Raw genomic sequence first — 12145 nt, 5'->3', positions numbered from 1 at the left:
GCCTAGACTTCCTCCAGTTGCTTCACAGTTTACAAGACCAAACCTGAACTCTCATGATTTCTCCTAAGCCAGGTTTTTTGTTTGTATTTTTACCATTTCAGTTAGTAACACTGTCCTCTCCCCAGCCACCTGAGTCAGAAACAAAAGATGCATTTATTCCTACTCCCACTTCATTGTGCATATCCAGCCAAACCGCTGGCTTCTAGGTTCTAGTTTGAGGTTTTGTATTTATTTCCCTAGTCAGTTCCTCCCTTTCTCTTCCACAGCAACTGCTTGGTTCATTTCTTTAGTCATTGGCTGTTAGGACTAATAGAGGTGCCTTTTAACTGGTTCTTCAGTGTCATTGTGTCCTCCTCAAATCTGCCCTTCATACAGCCAACAGAGTGAGTGATCCGTGAAATGAAAAATAAGACCATTTCACTTTCCTGCATTACCATTTAGTGTCCCATTCCTTCTTTCCTTGCTGGCAGCAATATTTCCCAAACTTGGCTTCATAGACATATGCATGTGCTTTAGAATGTTCAATGAGAATTTCTCAATTTTGCATGTATATTTTACTGATAATCATTTTACAGATGATAACCTTATTTGTGCTTATGATGACATCTCTGTAAAAGAATGACCTAAAATTACTAAGTTAGCTTTAACTGCAGTATTTCTCAGCCAACGTCAGAAGATTCTAGTGTTTTATGACATACTTTCAAGGATCTATGAACTCTAGTTCTATCTATCCATCTGTTTATCTCTCCATACAGATATGGGTATACTTGAATAATTATAAGTACGTATATATATAGAAGTTGCTTATAGATACTGATTTTTGTATATCAGGTATATGTGTGGATGTGTATATAATTTTTCCAAAGGGGTCTTACATAATTCAAGTTTGAATTACACTCACTCTACCTATAAATTCTAAGGTCCTTAATATGTGTTTTAAGATTTTTTATGACCTGACCTCTACATATTTATTTTAGTATCTTGCCTTATATTTTTCTGTAAAGGAGTATCAAACCACTTGTTGGTCCTTATACGCACAGTGCTTGTCTTTTCCTTCTTAAATCTGTGCTTTAGGTCTTACCCCTTTGGTATATGGAATTCTCTTCCTGCATTTCCCTAACTTTTCACTTTGAGCTCCTACTTATGCTTTATAAATTAGTTCCACTATCTCCTCTTCCAGGATGCACTGATCCAACAGGGTGTGCTGTTCAGTGGTCCTCCTGTTTTCATAGTGCCCTGAGTAAATCTCTATCTCTGGATACACCATATTGCTTTGTAGTTACCTCCTTCAGGTCTTGTGGTTTCTTCTCTGTATCTTTCAAGCATGGCACATAGTTGAATGAGAGACAGTGACCTGAAAATATATGGGGGAATCACGTTTGATTTCTATTAGTAAAGAGAAAGATCTTTCTATGGTCGGCTTAAGCAATTTCTGTCACAGTTTTTTTTCTATTTGATTTTTTTACACCCCTCGTTTTTAAATGCTTAATATGTATCTGCATGCTTCATTTAGTATTTTAAATTAGGAAAATCAATGTCTAGTGTTTATATGAAGAAATTTTAGCAATAGAAAGATAACGCTTCTAATCTTTTCTGTTTCCAGGAGACCCATCTTCCCAATTTCAAGCTCAGGAACCTAGCAGTTCTGAAAATACATTAAATCTGCTGGAAGATTCTGGGTGTGATTTATCAAATGAGCAGAGAAGTGAACCTTCAGAGATGTCCCAGAATTTTGTGGAGAGCTGCACCCCCACACCCCCTCTACCACTCCCCATTGTGAGAAGACATTGCGCCACTCTGGAAAACCCTCTGTCTTCCCACATGCAATTCTTGCAACATCTACTTGAACTGAAGAACTTGACAGAATCAGGGAGTCTGAAAACAGACTTAAGCCACTTTGAAAATGACTTTTCCACAGTATCTCATTCTGTTTGTCAGTTGCTGGATGGCCTGATCACTTTTTACCGTAAACCCAAATTTCCTTTTTCGAGCTTTTGGACAGAAGCTGTTGATACTTTAGCTGGACTGATCAGTGATTGTAAGTTATCTAATCATATTCTTAAAAAGTGTTCCAAGAAGTTGGAAGAATTTGAGAAAACCCTACTACAGGTTATTTTAAGGAGCAACCATATAAATCGGGTAAGTATAAAATATCTTCTATTCATGAATAATATGTCCGTATTTTTTGTGAACATTCCCATTGGATAATATCAATTGCTGTCCCTTAGACTTGTGGCTCAGAGTCTCCAGGCAAGACCTTCTTTTGCAGCCATCTGCAGCTCTTACCCATTGTCCTGTCCCCTTCTCTGGCCTCTGATTGCTAAAGCATCATTCTCTACCTAGGTGCCTACTTCCAGCTTGTGCATCTCTACTTTGAGTTATATGCCTTGTTTTTTATTGGTATCCTTGAGTTATTATCTTCTTTTGTTTCCCCCTGCCTACAGTTACTTCCTATTGCTCAAAAAATCTCAATATTTTTCAGAAAACCACTAGCACTTACGGTTTCCCAATCTATAACTTCTCTTGAGTGTTAAATTCCTCATGATGGATTACCTGTAACTGTATTGAATTTGTTCTTTTTCTGGCATTGACTAGCAGATGCCTGGAGGTCAAAGAATATTTTTCTCTTCTTTTAGAAATTTCATTGTAAGTGGTATAATACCTCATGGACCCTCTGCAGTTGTGGATTCAATGAGCAAATCAGCTGAAGAACATATAATATATGGATTTATTATGTTTTTTCTTATTTATTTAACAAAGCTTAGTAAGGTTGACTCAGAGATTCTTTTTTCACAAGTGACATTGAGGTAACCTGACATCGTTTTGTGGTTTGGGTCTTGAGACATAATGGATGGTTTCTTTTTTGTATTACTTCCTATCTTTCTTCCTATCTGATCCTTTATTTGGGAAACTCCAAATGCATTTTAATCCTTCTAATTGACTACTAAAAATACCACAGAGGAGACTAAAAGGTCTATCTAACTTACTAACTGTATTTCACTGTAGGAAGAAAGTTGTTAGACCTTGTTTCTTCTGATACATCATTGTCAAGTGTTTGTCCTCAGTGCCATTATCTGAATGTTGTACAGTGTAAGCTTTACCTGAATTTTTAAGACACTGACAAAATTTGAACTAGTTGTCACCTAATTGCACATACATCTGTTTTTTTCGTCTCTATTAATGTATGATTTGACCAATATTATAGAAAACTTGACAATTAAGCTTTTGGCATTTGTGAAAGACACTGAATTTTCTGTCTGGCAAACTAAATTTTTTTTCTACCTGATATGGTCAATCAGGAATTAAATATCAGATTTTTCATAGTAGTATCTGAGGTATATAATCTGTTTCTTAACCATTAATAAATATCTCATACTTAATATTTCTTAATATATTGTTGCATTCTTTTAAAACTACTTTAAGCAGGTTTTATATTGACTTGGAACCTTCCAGATATTGGAAGGAATTGATTCTTTATCAATTACCAGATGATGCGTGAGTATTTTTTTCAGTCTAGTCTTTCACTTAAGGATTAGACTACACAAGAGTAGCCTTGGGACTTGTATGGAAGGAAAGGAGTATGTAGAAGAATCTTGTGATGGTACAGATGGATCTGAAGAATATTTTCTATACCATTTGTCATGGTTCCAGCTGTTGTTGAATAGTTGGTCTGCAGTGGGGGAGTGAGTGAATGAATGGCTTTGGTATTTTTTTTTTTTTGAGAGGTAATTGTTGTATTTAGAGAAAGTAGAATCATAAAATTGCTCACTGCATTTGCAATTAGGATGATAACTTATACATAAGTTTTAATGACACTGTCTCTGTTTTTTTTCTTACCAGTAAAAGCTTCTTAGATAAAACCATTCAAACTTTTGTTGTCATTATTGCAACCATCATCTTCGTCCAGATATGTTCATAAAGATTCTTTATTAGAAAAAATGACTAATGATTGCTCTTACAAATGCTTTTTTTTTGTCTTTCTTTTTTAGTTTGAAGAAAGAATATATTCTGATGTGAAATCTAGATAGCTCCTATCATTGCATTTTTTCACTGATACTATTTTGGATTGATTAAAACAAAAAAAAACATAGTTCAGAAAAAATTTTGCTTTTTGGAAAAACCTGTTCCCATAGATTGGAAGTGTTTAAGTTGTATTGCTTAGAAATTTGAGCCCTGCTATCAATTTTGTTAAAGTAAACTTCTGTTTGTGCAGTGTGATAGGAAATAAGAAAAGTTGTGGTATGAATTGAGTCTGACAGAGGGATTTCATGTGTTTACAGTTCATCTATAGCCAGGTTTTAAATAAAATATGTATCTTTTACATGCTCTCAATACATATAGTAGTAAAATTATTCTGACCATAGCTTAGTTTTTCTTTAGTGATCAATAAGAAGCTGCTATCTTTCAAAATCTTGAGGTTATTATCGTGAATGTCACTTATGTTGGGGCTATATATACTCAAGAGATAGGAGGTTGAAATGAGACACCATGGAAATTGTCTTGAATAATTCCCTAATATTAGCTTGGTTGAAATTATTAGTAAGTTTGGGGTAAATATATGTGATTTGTGGTTTTTCAGATTAGGATAAATCCTATTTATTTTTGTGCTATTTTGTGCTATAATATATACTATATTTATTTAATAACAAATGTTTAGGAATTGTTATCTTAGTGCTATGCCTGCATCATATTTTTAGGATAACCACTAGTGTGGGACTAGAAGGTGTAATTCACAATGACATATCTGACAGGTACAGAAGATATGTATCTTGAAACCAGATGGCTTACAGAGGTCTGCAGTAGGCTTGCTCTAGGGGTTCTGGGAAGCAGTCTTGACTTAACTTGTCTTCTACTTATAGGCCCCAGCATGGCAAGTACCTCTCACTTGCATACTTGCCTTGGGGTCAGGAATGTGTGCCTGTGAGGTATTTAATGCCCTTTGCTTGACTGATAGCCTGACCTTTCCTATATTTCCAGACCCCAAAATGTGTTTATTCCTACTATTAGGTATTTCTTCCACTTATTTTTTCACAGGCCAGGATACTATCATAGAAGTTTAACAGAATGCTTATGATTCTATTTAGATTTAGCAATGGTCTCTTTGCCTTAAATTTCCTTTGTTTTGAAAGATGGGAAAGATTATATTAAGGTAAATATCAAAATGTATAGTTATCTTTGAGTTTTCAGGCACTTAGCATTTATTGCTAAATCTTAGAGGTATAATAGTGAATTACCTAGAAAACTTTGTCTTCAATTTCTTATTTCTTAAACCATAAAACAACTCTTGGACATATTAGCTGTGAAATTGAAAAAAAAATAAAACAATTTACTGCCAAGTAGATATTAAATTAGAATCTTTCACATGTATAGTAGGCAGAATAATGGTCTGCCAAAGATGTCTACATCCTAATCCCTGCCTGGAATTTGTGAATCTTTTATGTTGCATGATGGGTTGGGGGTAGGGGATTAAGGTTGCTGACCTTGGGATGAGATTAGCTTGGATATCCGTGTGTGCCAAATACTTACACGGGTTTTTGTAAGTGAAAGAGGGAAGCAGGAGAGTCGTCCAGGTGGGAGAGGAATTTGAAGATGCTGACTTTAAAGATGGCAGAAGGGGCCATGAGCCTAGAAATGCAGGTTGGACAAGGCAAGTAGATGAATTCGTCTTGAGAGCCTCCACAAGGAATGCAGGCCTGGCAACACCTTCACTTCAGCCCAGTGAGACGCACTTCAGACTTCTGACCTCCAGAACTGTGGCTGAATAAATTTGTGTTGTGTTAAGCACTAAGACTGTGGTAGTTTGATACAGCAGCAATAGGAAATAATACACTAGGTTTAATATTTTTACAGTGTTTTCACATCCATCATGTCATTATATATTTATACAATAACTCTGTGAGATGGGCATCATTGCTATTTGTTAGATAAGAAAAATGAGGCTTAGAGAGATTTGCCCAAGGCCACCAAGCTGGTTAGCACTGTGAACGCTAACACCTAGTATGAGATTTGAATGTGGCCGTGCTTTCCCTCTTCATTCTTCCTCCTCAAAACCCTCAAATTTGGTAAAATTGACCCAGATTCTAGGGTATATGCAGATATTGCTTGTATAATCCCCCACTCCAGCTCCTTAGTGCACTGCTCAGAGACCAGAACTGCCAGATCTTTACTTCTGTTCTACCACCATTTACACCTCTTTTTTAAAAAAATAAAAGTCTTACACTACTATTTCTTAGGTCATTCATTCACTCGTTCATTTTTGTTTATTTTTTTAGTGAGCTCTGTGCCCAGTGTGGTGCTCAAACTCACAATCCTGAGATCAAGAGTTGCACGCTATACCTAGTGAGCCAGCCAGGAACCATGGTTATTTTATTTTTTATCTGTTCACTTTGTATCATGGAAGGTAAAAATTTATGTCTTATGCCACTGCCCTCCTCTACCTACTCTCCAAGCACAGGTTTCGTTAAATCAGTATTACATATTTGTATTAAGTATGTAATTTTATTAGCACTGAGACATATAATACAGAATGATTTCATTTCCTTTTTGTACAACTTTTTTTTAAAGATAATAGCTTAGAATAATTTCCCCTCCTATTTGCTTAGTTTTCTATGTACCCATAATTGATTCTTCTTTCAAATACTTTGCTAGGATTGTAAACATCCTCTTAGTGTGGCCAAACAAAGTAAGCCATTTATCAATTTGATCTTTTATTTTTAAAGAAACACCTTCTGGAGCCCTCCATCTTCCTGTTCTAATCTGGGCCGATGCTCCTGTGCCTGCTGCTCGGCGTTACTCTAGGGACTCCTTTTCCTTTAATCACCACCTGGAATTCCTTCTGCTGCTTTCTTGTGTCCTGTCTTGTCGTCTCTGGATGTCATCTATTACTTTTCTTGGTCTATAACTTCATTTAGTGATGCCCATTCTTTAAGAGCTGACTTAGAATGGGTTCATGGGATATAATCTTAAAATATTTGTTTACTTCAAATGTTGTATTCCAACTTCAAACTTTATTAATGGATTAGGATAGATTTCCAGGTTGGAAATCATTTTTCCATATATTTTAAGACATTTTTCTACTAACTTTTAGATTCCCGTGTTGCTGAGAATTCCAATGTAATTGTGATTTTAATTCCTTGAATGTGATTTAGTCCGCACCATCATGTACCCCCAGAAGCATTTAGCATCTCTCTTATTCTAACTTTGTTTTGTGACTATGGGATGGTGTACCTCAGTGTGGGTCTTTTAAAATTCTTCTTCTTGAGTCCTTAGTAAGTCCTTGAATCTGGGATTTTATCCTTTGGTTCTGAATTTTTTTTAAGTTTTTTCTCATATAGTTCTGTCCTTTCTGTTCCCTTTCTCTAGAACACCTCTTGGTCTAATCCCCTAAATTTCTTTTCTCTTTTATTATACTGTTTATTCTTTTTAATTTTTGTTTTTTTCCTGGGAGATTTCCTCCACTTTTTCTTTCTAGCCAACTATTGAAATTTTTATTTCTGCTGAAATATTTTTAGTTTCTAGGAGTTCTTATTCTCTTGATTGTTCCTTTTGATGGCCTCCAGTTCTTGTTTTATATCAATAAGATATAAAATGTTTATATTTTCTTAGCTCCCTGCTTTGCCTCTATTTTCTTCTAGTCTTGATTTCTGTATCTCAGTTGATATAATCTTCATTTTTAAGGGTTTTATGGTGCCTTGAGCGAATCTGGAAAGATGGGTTAGACGTAAGATGGCCACCTGACAGATAAGTTGTAGAAGTGTGCTGAGTGGTATGGAAGCTGCTTGGGAAGAGCCAGTGAGGCAAGAGAAAGCCTGGAGAGCCCTGGAACGGCCACAGGTTTCATTTGGGAAGGAGTAGAACTCAGTAATGAATGAGCCTAATGTGATGGAGAAGGGCCAGGTCATTAAGGCTCTTGTATGTTTTGTTAAATATTTGAGTGTCTTGAGGTGTACAATTAAATATTGCATGCATAATTTTGTATATAGAAGCATGTGCTCTTTTTCCTAGGAAGGTGCTTATAGTTTTTATACGATTCTGAAAGGATATTGTGATCCTCAAAATAAACATCTCGGAAATCATTTGGACTGATTGGCACACTTTGCTGAAATGAATCGTTTCTTCTCATCCAGTTCTACCCAATTTTCAAAACATGGCTCAAATCTTATTTACTCATAAATTATTTCTTATCAATCTGATCCAAAAATGGGCCTCTCTTCTAAACTTCTGTAGTGATTATTATCTACAATATTCACTTTTCAATTTGCCATATGCTGTCTTATTTTGGCTTATCTGATATGACTTGGTTTTAAAAAATATTTACTTTTCAAATGTGTTCATCACAGAGATTAATAACTTAGGTTAGAATCCCCAACTTTTGTTAGTTGTCACCTTACAAGTTAACTAACCTCAAGTTCCACATCTACAAATGGAGATAATAAATATGATTACCTCCTAGTGATGAAGTTTTGGGGTGATTGGGGGGTGGTCCAGAGCCAACGACCAAGAAAGAATTCTTAAAGACATCTTTGGTGCAAAAAAGTGATTTTATTAAAGCATGGGGACAGGACCTGTGGGCAGGAAGAGATGCACTGGGGTCACGAGGGGTAACTCATTATATACCCTCAGGTTGGGAGGGGGTCAGGGATAGAGGAAGTCTCTAAGGAATTTTGGAAGCAAGGTTTCCGGGACCTTGAGGAGCTAGCTGTTGCTATGGAAATGCCATTTATTACCGTTTAATAAAACCTCAGTCACAAGACCCTTCAGATGCATATTGGGGGGCCATAAGTTTGGAATAAGATTACCAGCATATATCTTGGGGGCAGTTAAGATAAAGGAAGCAGACTTACAGGATCCTCGAGGTTGGGATAGTGTTAAACTAAGATTCTCTTTTGCCCCCAGCAAAGTGTCATCATCGAGGAAGCTGAGCTCCTAGAGGGAGGTCATTTTGCCCATCTCAAGGGCTTGTCAGTGTGCTGTAGGCAGTAAGGGAATTTAATTTTTCATTTGCCTTAGTTTCCCACGTTACCATGGCAACACTTAAACCCCTTTCTTTTGTTCTTGGGTAGCCAGGAGTGTCCGAAAACTATCACACATATTCCACCTGGGGGTCCTGGTGTATGCTGTTAGCCAGTATTTTGCCCTCAGCTTGCCCCATGCTCCCTCATCACAGCGCCCCCCCAAATGAGGTATTTTTTGAAATGAAAATAAGACAAAGTAAATGACAAGTAATACTTCATAGGTCCTCATACCTTTAAATACCATCTTCTGACTTTTGGTCAAATTTTTGTGTATGGCACCTCCCTTATGGCAGCTCTGTGTTATTGGCACTATAATAGCATTCCTGAAGCACCTCTGTGTACCAGATAGCTGGTATCATCTTGTGATGTCACTATCCAGCCCCAGTCACAGCTGCCCACTGACGAGCTTAGTAGGCATCACGGGCTTTTTTTCTATTTTAATTACAGAAAATCCATTGTAAATGGACTATTTGAGTGTCATGGTTTCACTTATCCTTTGCACCAATCCCTTCCTGTAGAGCTCCGTTGGGTTGCATCTCTTATCTTGTAGTTGATTTTGTAGGATTTTGTAGTCCACAAGTCCCTCTTAGACTGCCATATTTACTTAGATCACCAGTGATGTGGCCTTCAGGAAGTATATGGGTAAATCTGAAGATACAGTTCCTGAAATCAAATGTATTGTTCACCAGTGTGTACCTCTTAGTTGTATCTTAAAGCTCATTCATGCCACAATTGTATCAACCTGTAGAACCTATTAACTTTTAATTCTGTTCCAGTAGCAATATTTGTTATTGATTTCTCTGCTGTGAGTTAGGACATCATTTTAGTAATGACATAGGCTTTTGCTCCTGCGCTGAGTTTTCCAAAGAGCCTTATGTTCTGCTGCTTTTGTTTTTGTCATAGGTGTTCATCAGTTTCTTGAAGTTTGCCTCGAGGATTTTTAAGGCTGCTCACAGTTTGTTTTGTTTTAGGATATTCCTGGGGAAATAAAAGTGGAATTGAATGTTGAGGCCCCATGCTTGATCTCATCTTTGTGCAGAGCTGTATTTAAATTAAAAAATAATAAAGAAGGAAAAATCTGGGCTAACATTCCTACAGCTGTACTTTATTTTTTTATGAATATAATTTATTGTAAAGTTGACTTACGTACAGCACCCAGTGCTCATCCCAACAAGTGCCCTCCTTAATGCCAATCACCCATTTTCCCCTCTCCCCCACCCCTGCATCCACCCTTAGTTTGTTCTCTGTATTTAATAGTCTCTTATAGTTTGCCTCCCTTCCTCTCTGTAACTATTTTTTTCCCCTTCCCTTCCGCCATGGTCTTCTGTTCACTTTCTCAACATCCACATATGAGTGAAAACATATGATATCTGTCCTTCTCTGACTTATTTCACTCAGCATAAACCTTCTAGTTCCATCCACTTTGCTGCAAACAGCATGATTTCATTCTTTCTCATTGCCAAGTAGTATTCCATTGAATATATAAGCCACATCTTCTTTATTCATTCATCAGTTGGACATTTAGGTTCTTTCCATAATTTGGCTATTGTTGAAAGCAACTACAGCTGTACTCTAATAAGCATTTACTGAAACAAGTTGTATCATAAACTCAAACACAAATCTTAATACTTACTTTGATCACTGCATCAGTGTGTAAATCAAACAGTTTTTGGATTTTCAGAACAGTGTTTCTGACCACTTTCAGTGCTGATGCAGAGGAAGGAACAATAGAGCAGAACTTGGTTCTTTCAAGGTATACTTTATAATCCAACATCTCTTCCTGAGATAATTAACAGCAGTCTACCTTCATATTATACTTTATGGTTTTTAAAGCACTTTTATCTGGAGTTTATTATTTGTTCAGGCAACAACTTTGTGTCATGGGTATTAATACTATCTTCAGTTTATAGATGAAAAAATTAGGGCAGGCAGGTTAAAGGACTCACTTAAAGTACTTAATTAACCAGTCATGGAAGACCTGGGTCTCAAACCTATGTATGTGACTACAGATACCTCCCTCATTCTTCTATATCTTATTTCCATATTAATTTATTTTTCAATTTTTACATATTTTGAGGGGAGAGCAAGAGCGAGCGAGCAAGCAGCAAACAGAGAAGGGGCAGAGAGAGAAGGAAAGAATCCCAAGCAGGTTCTATGCTGTCAGCACGGAACCCTACATGAGGTTCAATCCCATGAACAGTGAGATAGTGACCAAAATCAAGCCACTAACTGAGCCACCTAGGTGCCCCTCCATCTTAATTAAAAAAAAAAAAAAAATTCCATACACTTTTGTCCCAAATGCAAAAGAAATGAATTGACTTCAGTTTATGGGTTAAAAATGTTAGAAATCAAAGACCTTACCAATATGTCTCACAATTTTATAATGAGAATATGTATAGTTTGTTTGGGTAAGTTGCTGCATTTTATTTAGTACAGTGATTTATGTTTACAGAAAGCATAAAAGAAAAAAAAACTATGACTGTGTATTACATTGTAGGATCACCTGTTCCTTGTTTTCATTTTCTTTTTTGGCTATAAATAACATATCTGTTGAAAACTTTATAGCCACATATAATTCTAGTTTCTAATCGAATATAAACTTTGTGGTTTTGGTTATGTCTACATAAAGATAAAAATGTTTTCCTCTCTGCTTTAACAATATTGTGAAATACATTTTAAATTTTCTTGAAGCTTTATAAATGAGATTTTGAAGCTATCATTTAGTTCAGTTTCTCCATTGAGTTCAGAATCTGCTTAAAGTAACTCCCCTCCCTGCTCTGCCCATAGTTATCAATACTTTTAGGAGTTGGAAAAACTTAATACATAGCTATCAGATGTGAGGCCTGGAAAAATCAAACATTTCTGAGAACATGAAATTGCTTCTCATTTATTTATAGGCATAATGGTTTTAAAGCAGAACATTTTGAGCATACAGAGATTAACCATTAACCCACTTACTCTTTTATTCCATGGTGCTGTTCCAGGGCTAGGTCTCTAAAATGAAACATGGGACTCTTCTCATGTGTTGGGTACTGTCACAGATGCTGGATATAGTCTGGTAGACTAATGAGTCCCTGCCAAGGGTAACTAATAATCCAGATGGCCATTGAATAAATGAACAAGTGATGTAA

General features: G+C 36.3%; 1 protein-coding gene across 2 annotated transcripts in view; it reads left to right on the top strand.

Moving 5' to 3' along the window:
- Positions 1-12145, top strand: part of MEI4 (meiotic double-stranded break formation protein 4) — a 209232-nt gene that overhangs the window by 59436 nt on the left and 137651 nt on the right. For both annotated transcript variants that reach the window (XM_019442701.2, XM_053904705.1), the window contains exon 3: positions 1604-2139. In XM_019442701.2, the coding sequence (XP_019298246.1) occupies positions 1604-2139 (536 nt within the window). The remainder of the gene's footprint in view (positions 1-1603; positions 2140-12145) is intronic.

The sequence above is a fragment of the Panthera pardus genome, unplaced genomic scaffold, assembly GCF_024362965.1.
Source record: "Panthera pardus isolate Hobbes unplaced genomic scaffold, ASM2436296v1 HiC_scaffold_17, whole genome shotgun sequence".
In the NCBI taxonomy this organism is placed as follows: Eukaryota; Metazoa; Chordata; class Mammalia; order Carnivora; family Felidae; genus Panthera; species Panthera pardus.
Note: the sequence above shows the minus strand (reverse complement) of the source record. Positions and strands in the feature narration are given on the sequence as shown.